Source organism: Clytia hemisphaerica, unplaced genomic scaffold (genome assembly GCF_902728285.1).
Source record: "Clytia hemisphaerica strain Z4C2 unplaced genomic scaffold, Clytia hemisphaerica genome assembly, whole genome shotgun sequence".
In the NCBI taxonomy this organism is placed as follows: domain Eukaryota; kingdom Metazoa; phylum Cnidaria; class Hydrozoa; order Leptothecata; family Clytiidae; genus Clytia; species Clytia hemisphaerica.
The window spans coordinates 76,939-86,664 of record NW_027103929.1 but is presented as its reverse complement, the minus strand read 5'-3'; the positions used below and the strand labels follow the sequence as shown (position 1 = coordinate 86,664).

At 38.2% G+C, this 9,726-nt stretch overlaps 2 protein-coding genes across 2 annotated transcripts; both read left to right on the top strand.

Annotated features, from left to right (window-relative positions):
* The first annotated feature begins 3,613 nt into the window (after nt 1-3,613).
* Nucleotides 3,614-4,246, top strand: LOC136809783 (uncharacterized). The gene has a single exon (XM_067066340.1). It carries the CDS (start codon nt 3,614-3,616, stop codon nt 4,244-4,246), a length of 633 nt encoding a protein of 210 aa, XP_066922441.1.
* A 4-nt stretch (nt 4,247-4,250) lies between these two features.
* Nucleotides 4,251-5,453, top strand: LOC136809782 (uncharacterized). The gene has a single exon (XM_067066339.1). The coding sequence runs from the start codon at nt 4,251-4,253 to the stop codon at nt 5,451-5,453; it is 1,203 nt and encodes a 400-aa protein (XP_066922440.1).
* Nucleotides 5,454-9,726: the final 4,273 nt, after the last annotated feature.

Sequence of the window (9,726 nt, the reverse complement as noted above, 5' to 3'; positions counted from 1 at the left end):
TACCTTCGAACGACCACTAAGAGAGTGCTTCCAGACCTCTTGATAAACAACCACTTATCAGAGCCAGCACTTTCGCTGGTAAAGCATGTCGATGACATCAGTGAAATCTGGGATAGATTGAAAGCTACTTTTGGGGAAACCAAGATTCTTTTGACCAGAAAGCTTGCTACCCTTGATAACATCTTTCAGTTGGGGAGGACCAAGGACCCTGAAAAGTTGATAGCTGGGATCAGTCATCAAATCATACTTTAATGGGATAAATTTTCGCGGGGATTAATTTTCGCGGATTTCGTGGATTTGGGCGTCATCCGCGAAAATAAGTCCCATCGGAAATTTGAAAAAGGCCCATCCGCGAAAATTAGTTTCCGCGAAAAATTTGAATTTTTTTTGCAATCCGCGAAATTTCTATTTTTATCGTTTTTTTTTGTTTTTTTTTTCTACATGAGGGCACGCAACCCTCGAAAAAGGTCAAATCCTCGATATGCTTGTTAGCAAAAAATCGTTTTCCTCAAAATTTTCTTCACAAATTTACAAACTTGGAAGAGGTATTGGAAAAATTTTTATCTAAAGTGATCGCTTATTGTTAAAAGCTTTTCAAAAGAGGGTAATCCAACTGGCTTGAAATTAAATTGACGTGAGAAACTAAAACTAATTAATTTTCAATTTAAATTTTCATATCCCGAATTTCTCTTCCGCTTTTTTCCCAAATAGGCTGTGAAAATTTAGCTCCACACCATGGAAGTTCAAATTCAACTTTTGATAGTTGTAATACATATCTCCTCGCCCTATTCCAAAACACCCTCTTATTACTTGAAAAAAAATTCTTAATTTTCCTGGAAAAATTTTATTTCAATGTTTTGACCCTTTTCAAAAATTTTAATTTGTACCCCAATCCGCGAAATTAAATCCCCGCGAAAAATCAGGAAATCCCTCATCCGCGAAAATTAATCCCAGCGAAATCTTAAAATTTCGCGGATGAGCTCAACCGCGAAATTTAATCCCCGCGAAAATTTATCCCATTAAAGTAAGTTTGATGAGGAATCTCCTTAATTTGGCTACTAAGCACCGGATTGAGAAGTACCTGTTTTATGGGGAAGACTTGGAACGAATCTACCGTTTGATGGGGAATGCCCGAACAACCCAGTGGCTTAAAGAGTCTTGTGAGATTGAGCACAACGACAAACTTATTTGGAACCGTTTGATTACCTTTCTCGAGAAAGAAATGAAGGTCGAAAAAGATTTTGTGGGAGTCACAACGAAAAACCACCTCAAGGGAGGAATAGGCCCATCTGGATTTTATGGGGGAAATTCTCAAACCAAGAAATGTTCACTCTGTGAGGCAAAGGATGGGGAAGCTGATCATGTTGCAATTTGGCCAGTTATTCAATACTTTTCCTGTCGAACCTTTACTGAGAAAACACCATCTCAACGTTTTTCGCCTCTTTGAAAGAAGGGATTCTGCTTTCAATGTTTGTACCCTGGGGCTGACTGGAACAAAGGGAAACATACAAAAGGGGAGTGCCAGGCCGAGTTTGTTTGTCCACACCCATCTTACCAGTCCTACACTAAAAAGAAGCACGTTTTGCTTTGTGACGAGCATAAGGATTTTCAAGAAAACGAGGATTTGTTAGAACGACACAAAGCGAAATACATTAAGAGCCAAAGCTTACCGTCGTTTTCCAGGGAGATAAAGCTATCGTTCCACGCGAACAGTGCGGTTTCAAACCAAAAATTACAGCAAACAAAAGACCGAAAAGTTGCTGAATAAAATGTTGCAGAGATCAAAGATCGTGGTATCTACATGTTGCAGCAAATCAAATTAAATGGAGAGCTATTCAATATTTCCTATGACTCAGGCTGTAGCGATTTCTTGATCACTAAGGATGCTGTCAATCGTCTTGTAAACAATGCTACCATGCTATCAAAAGTGCCAGTATCAGTTGGAGGACTTGGAGGATCCAAAACCCTTACCGAACATGGACTGTACCGTGTAAAGTTACCGTTGATTACCGGAGAGAATGCAGTAATGACCGGCGTTTGCCTATCGAAATTAACCGATGAATTTCCAATGTATCCTCTCAGCGAAGTGGAAAAAAGTCTGTTTGTTGCGGCGGGCGTAATGGCGAAAACATTTCTAAAATTACCAAAATCTGTAGGCGGCAAAGTCGACATGATGATCGGTATCTCAAATTTCTGCCATTTCCCCAAACTCATCTTCTAATCACCAACGGGTTTATTGATTTTAAAATCCGTGTTCAGAGGTTCTGATGGCACCACAGGTGTTCTTGGCGGTCCACACACGAGTCATTCTCTCGAGCTCACGACGCCCACCTTTCCTCTACTTTCTATACGGAACTCGCCCAGATCCGTAAACTTGCTATCGGGGAATCTCCCACGCCCATCCATTCGACCAAATCTTATCAACCCACTGTTCTAACATCGTTTGAAAATGTGGAAAACGCAGGCTCACAAATTTCGTACCGTTGTACCAAGTGCCGTAGTGGCAAAGATTGAAAAACCCATGAAACGATCGAGGCTATCAGCCTGAGAGAGGAGGCCGAACAAGCTGTCATTAACGCATCCGTTTCGATCGATATCGATTCATGCACCATAACAGCCAGGTTACCGTTGATGTATGATCCGGTGAAACGTCTTGCACCTAACGAATCTATCGCACTTCGAATGTACACTCAGCAAATCAAAAAGCTGAACTTACCTGTAAACGCACAGGATAAACTTGACGTGCTTGAATCTGAAAGCCAAACTTCAAAAGTTGGGATTCGTTGATTATGCCTAAAACCTACCATCTGACGTTCGATCCAGGTTGAAAAACAATCAAATTCAGAATTTCATTCCCTAGAGGGCAGTGTGGAAGCCTACATCCATTTCAACTCCCTGTCGTATAGTCTTTGATGCCTCAATGACAACTCCCTCAGGATCCAGTTCAAACGACATCCTTGCGAAAGGAAAAAATGGTTTGAATAAACTACAAGAAATCGTCATACGTCGGTCAACTCGTCAAGTCGGTATCCATACCGACATTAGCAAAATGTATAACACAGTTCGCTTAGATGAGAGAGATTGGTGTTTACAGAGATATATTTGGCATGAGGATTTTGACCCAACCAAAATACCTGATGAAAAAGTGATCAAACACTGATTTATGGAGTAAAGCCCAGCGGAAATCAATCAGAATATGGTCTCAGAAAATTAGATGACATATCCAAGGATGAATTTCCTGAAGCAAGTCAAATCATCAAACAAGACATCTATGTTGATGACTGCATTAGTGGTGACTCTTCATATCAAATAGCCAAACTAAGATCTGAGGAGCTCGAAACAATTGTCAATAGAGGTGGTTACAAACTTAAGGGAATTATGTACTCTCAGCGGTGAAGATCCCAAGGAGAACTTATCTGACGATGGCAATTCCTTGACTGTTCTGGATTGAAATGGTTTCCAAAAAGTGACTTGATGTCATTGAACATTGGAGAGCTTTGCCAAACGTCGACGTGGTAAGAAACCACCAGTAAAAGACAATTCAATCCCAGATAGGCTCACCAAACGTCATTGTGCATCCAAAGTGGGAGAGATATATGACTTACTTGGTAAAATGACACCCCTCACAGCGAGATTCAAGTTAGATCTACATGACTTAACCACTCGAAAACTTGATTGGGATGATCCTATTCCCAATGAACTCAAACCAACTTGGAAGAATAACTTTAAAATGATGCAAGAGATGAACTCGATTTACTTCAAACGATGTATTGTACCAAATGATGCTGAATCATTGACCATCGAAACAATTGATACAGGGGATGCTAGTCCTCAACTTGCATACTCGGCCATCTACTCAAGAATCAAAAAGCGTGATGGTGACTACTACTGCCAACTATTGTTTGCTAGATCGAAAATACTTCCTGATCGTATCATACAGCCAAGAGCAGAGATGATTGCTGCACTCCTCAACGTCTACACAAGTGAAGTTGTCAAAAGATCACTTGGTGGGCTTCACAAATCTTCAGTCAAACTTTGTGACAGTCAAGTTGTATTACATTGGATTGGAAACGAGGGCAAGCCTCTCAAGCAATGGGTACGAAACAGAGTGATAGAAATTCGTCGATTTATTTCACCAACTGATTGGTATTGTGTAACTTCAAAGCAAATGATTGCTGATCTTGGAACAAGAAGAGGATGCTCCATCGAAGATATTTATGGATTCAGATTGGATCAAAGGATTTGAATGGATGTCAAAGAACAAGGCAAGCTTTCCAACAACTCCCATCAGAGGTTTGACACTTGATACATCAGAGATCAAGGAAGCTGACAAAGAAACCTATCCTCAACAAAGCGATTACGTTAGTGAATCAAAAGTTCCACCTGAAGTAAAGAAACATTACACCTTCTTACAGTATCTTGTCGATCCAAACTCATACAACTTTACAAGAGTCATTCGAATAATGACTTACGTGATAAAATTCATCAGACTGTTTCTCACTCGTCGTATTGATTCTTCCAAATCAAAGACTTTTCCATGGATCATGTTCACATCAACTTCAGACACAGTAAAAGCAAAGTCTTACTACTTCAGGAAATACACAAGTGAGATTCAACACTTTTTACCCAAAAAGAAGTATGAGAAGATATCAAGGCTCAAAGATGGTATACTTGTTTACACTGGACGAATCCTCTCATGTGATGACATCACTGTATCAGGAAGATTTACAGAAGCCATGAAAGATCTGTCCTCAATAAGCTTTTGTGAACCATTGGTTGACAAACACTCACCAATAGCATATGCAATCATTAATGATGTACACTGGAATGGTCGAAAAGTTTGTCATCGAGGAGTAGAAACGACATTGAGGGCTGTTCTCAAACAGGCCTACATCATTGAAGCAAGATCCATTATCAAAGCTATCAAAAGATCATGTCCAAGATGCAGATATCTTGAGAAGAAAGCAATTGATGTAGCCATGGGTCCAATTCTAAAGTCAAGTCTCACTATTGCTCCTGCATTCTGTATGTGCCAGATTGACTTATCAGGTCCATTCAAAGCTTACTCACCTCACAACAAACGAGCAACGATCAAGATATGGCTTGTAGTGTTTTGTTGTTGCACTACATCTTCTACATCAATCAAGGTTATGGATGATTACTCCACACCAGCTTTTATTCAAGCCTTCATACGCTTTGCTTGTGATGCTGGATTTCAAAAAGTTCTCTACTGTGATGAAGGAGGACAACTACTGAAAGGTTGCAAAGACATGAGGCTAAACTTCAAAGATGCTACCAATCAACTACATCAAGATGTTGGTGTAGAATTCAACTCGTGTCAAGTCGGTGGACATAATTTACATGGAAAGGTTGAGAGACGAATTCAAGAAGTCAACAAATCATTGGAACGAAGTATCTCTAACGAACGTCTATCATTGTTGCAATGGCAATGAGACATTGGCAGCCGAGATCGCCAACTCAATCAACAACTTGCCAATTGGAATCAAAAACAAAGTATCTGATTTCGAATCAATTGACTTATTGACACCCAACAGACTTCAAATGGGTGGAAACAATGAACGGAGTCCCGAAGGAGAATTATTGTCAGTGGTGCACCCAAACAGAATCATTGAGGCGAACAACAAAAGCTTCGATGCATGGTTTGAAGTTTGGTTATCATCTCATGTTCCAAAGTTGATGGCTCAAGAGAAGTGGTTCAATTTAGACAAGCAACCATCCAAACGAGACGTCGTTTTATTTCTCAAGAATGAATCAAACATCAGCAATACTTATCAATATGGAATGATCGACAGTGTTCATAAAGGCAAGGATGATGATATCAGACAAGTCACTGTGAAGTACAAGAATCATCAGGAACAATTATTCCGATTTACTAAACGTGCTAACCGATCATTGGTTCTTATCAGATCATTCGATGAAGTTGGCATCCTGACAGAGCTCGGAACAATGGCTTCGCTTGCAGACTCAATAATTCACCTGAGCAATTGGCAATGCTGCAGTTGCAGGTGATGTTTTCTTTTATCTTCTTCTTTAAATTTCGTGTTCCTGAATCTTTCAACTGACGTTGACACTTGGAATCAGCGTTTCCCAATCAATTCAAGCTTGATGATGTCAAGCAAATGTTGACTGTGATTAGCCAGCATTTTCTATGAGTCTCTCTAGAAACAATTCGCGATATCCAACAATTTGTAATGTCCAAAAATTCGTGATGTACGATAATTCGTGATGTCCAACAATTCGTGATGTCAAACAATTCGTGATGTCCAACAATTCGTGATGTCCAACAATTCGTGATGTCCAACAATTCGTGATGTCCAACAATTCGTGATGTCCAACAATCGTGATGTCCAACAATTCGTGATGTCCAACAATTCGTGATGTCCAACAATTCGTGATGTCCAACAATTCGTGATGTCCAACAATTCGTGATGTCCAACAATTCGTGATGTCCAACAGTTCGTGATGATCAACAATACGTGATTAAATTGTTACGTGAATCCGTAGCAACGTGCTTCTTACGTTCAGTGTTTGATTACATACTATGAACTGAGTATGATGATAGAACTGATTACGTACATGAACTGGGTTGATTTACAAATTATGAACTGATACGTATGCTTACTACATACTACGCTCGATGAAACATTTGATGAACTTTTGACAGACACGCCCTTGAATTACGATTATTTCATGGTGGGGAGTGTCGCGTGATCACTTTAATGACTTTACTTTTATGATACACACAATTCACAAGAGACAGATTATGTGACGTCATAATTGGTATGCGCAAAGAAGAAATTATATCTTATAGAAATAGGCGTATTGATTTTTTGATACAACTGTGACAGTAGAGATATTTTGAGAAAACATCACTCATCCCAAAATAAACAATCTACATTCTCCATTCAAGTCCAACGTGCTTACGAAGGAAAAGACCTCTAGCTACCAGCATTCAGCCAATGGAAAATCATCATATACCATTCACATTGAATAGATTCACGCAAGAAGATCATCGAGGAAAACGGACTGCCAACCCCGTTAGCCCAAGCGTGACTAACATCTTACATACCACCAATGATATATAGCCCGAAGGGCTAGATAAGCGGCCTTGGTCAAAAAGTGAAGCTCGTCTTTGGAAGGATTTCCTACCAGAGTCGCGTGACATTACAATAGAATTTCAGTGATGGACCAATCAGAAGCTTCGCAGGTTTTGAAAAACAATAGCAACAATATTTTTTGCTGAAAAAAGCTTAAAGTTGCCTATCTAGCCATTCGGGCTTTACAGATATCTGTGCATACCACTGACACACTGAGATAATCGAGAAAAAAAACAACAAAAGACTGAATCAATCTACGCACCACACTGAAAGATTTATGACCTGGGATCGAGGAAGTAATCCCAACCACATGAATGGACGCGGACAACTAAACTAACGTGACTATTGATCCCACTGGTGGAACATCCCTTTTTTGGGACATTTCTATTTTCCCCAGGCAAAATCCTAAGGGCGAATTTTTTTGAAAATTTCAAACTAATTTCCAGACAATATCATGTATACCATTTGAAAAGCTCTCGAAAAACTATATAGAAGACTTTTAACGGTTATAGCTGATTTCCTTACCTAACTCGAGATATTTCATGCGCAAGTTCCACTTTTCGCCACACTTTGGTCAAAATTTACCATAAATAGCATCTTCTCTGCGTGAATTATCTTGAGTTAGGTAATGAAATTGGCTATACCCGTTCAAAAGTCTTCTATATAGTTTTTCGAGAGCTTTCGAATGGAATACTTGATAATGTCTGAAAATGAGTTTGAAATTTTTAAAAAATTTCACCCTTAGGGTTTTGCCTGGGGAAAAAAGAAATGTTTAAAAAAAGAGATGTTTCACCAGTGGGATTTTAGGGTAATTTTTCCTGAGGCATAACCATCCTATAGAGAAGGTCTGGAGAAAGTTTCAGCTAGATCTTATTGTTTTCCCGTAAATTATGCTAAACGATCCCACTAATAGTACTAAAAACTATAAATACCGGAAACACAAAATCAGTGTTGGAGTCGGGAAACATACTGGAGAGTCGGAAGCGTGCTGGAGAGTCGAAACCTGCTGGAGAGCTAGAGAATTACGAACTGTACTACTGGAAAAGAGACTTGTTACCGTTTTAGATCTGGAGCTAAACTTCCATAACATCAATTGGAGATATTATCGAGTTATCGACTTTTTCGACAATTATATTAAGGATCAGCTATTTGGAGTTATTGAAATATTAGTGATCACTTTATATAAATATAAAATTCATTCGATCGAAGTTACTATCGTCCAGTTACTATCTTCTTAAATCGTACTCTTTCAGGGTACACTGCGCCTCTGGGTTTAGTTAGACTGTCTGGTGAAATATGCAGGGAGATCCACACCTAAATCACCGTGTGCGACACAACACACACAACAATTTTGACTTCATAAGAGAAAGTTGAGAATGAGTTTTACTTAAAATTTTGAGATTGAAACTTTTATGAAGACTTTGATTTTGACTATTTACTGGACTTTTACTTACTTGTGGTTCAGTATACACAATTTTCACCTAGTCGTATATGACGCGCCTTTTGTTGCAAAACCATTTTCTTCCGCATTTAAAATATGCCATTTTTCGCATTTAAAATGTGCAATTTTTCGCATTTAAAAGTGGACTTTTTTCGCATTTAAATATCTGCAATTTTTCGCATTTAAAAGTGGACTTTCATCGCATTTAAAATGTGCGATTTTTCGCATTTAAAAGTGGACTTTCATCGCATTTAAATTTCTGCAATTTTTCGCATTTAAGGGCTCTGACCATAGTCCAAAAATTGATTTTGGTATTTGAACATAAAAGTTATATTTCAGGTTCCTTAACACATTTAACAAAGAATTGCCTTTATAAATTGCTTTTTAATCGAATCCCTTAAGAGTAATTAAGAATTTAATTGCAAAAATGACGTTATGAACTTTAAAAAGATGTTAAAAATATGTTGCATCACCCTCTTTTACAAAAAGTGCTTAGTTTTAATGGGTAATTAACTTTTTTGTTTCAAAATTTATTTACACTGTCCGCAAAGAATTGAACTATTTTAAATTTTGCGGAAAATTTTTCTAAAAAGATGTGTCAAAAGTTATTACTGTTTTTTTAAGCAAAATCCGGATGAAAAATTGATGAAAAACCACTATTTTGAAGATTTCGAGACAAAGAAGCATTTACAAAAATTTTCCCCAAAAATTTTTATTGTTCGGTAAAAGATACACCATCTACTGCGAAAATTTTTTCAAAATGTTTTTTCTTCGCCGAAACTAAGCTCTTCAAAGTTGAAATACTCTTCCTCGCAAAAGTCTTCATTTTCTTCTTCATCAAATTTTTTCAATGCAATTTTTGAATTTTCAGATTCTGGAATAGTTTGTCTAACAGAAAATGTATAACATGCCATAGTTTTGTTGGTTACATCAGTCAGAAAACACATTTTAACCCTATTAGCCCCGGGGGGGGGGGGTAGAATCTACCACGCTGGAGTTCTTTTGTTTATATCTCGGAGAAAAATTTTTCAAACGACTTGAAACTTTCTGACTTTTAATAAAATCTTATTAAGAGTACTTGTACAAAATTTTAGGGTCATAGGTTGGCCAGATCAGGTTTTATGACTTTATTGTGTAACATGACATGAAACCCAGCTAAAATCCTTA

Coding starts and splice junctions, on each gene's coding strand:
- LOC136809783 (XM_067066340.1), top strand. CDS start 3,614: ATGACACCCCTCACAGCGAGATTCAAGTTAGATCTACATGACTTAACC.
- LOC136809782 (XM_067066339.1), top strand. CDS start 4,251: ATGTCAAAGAACAAGGCAAGCTTTCCAACAACTCCCATCAGAGGTTTG.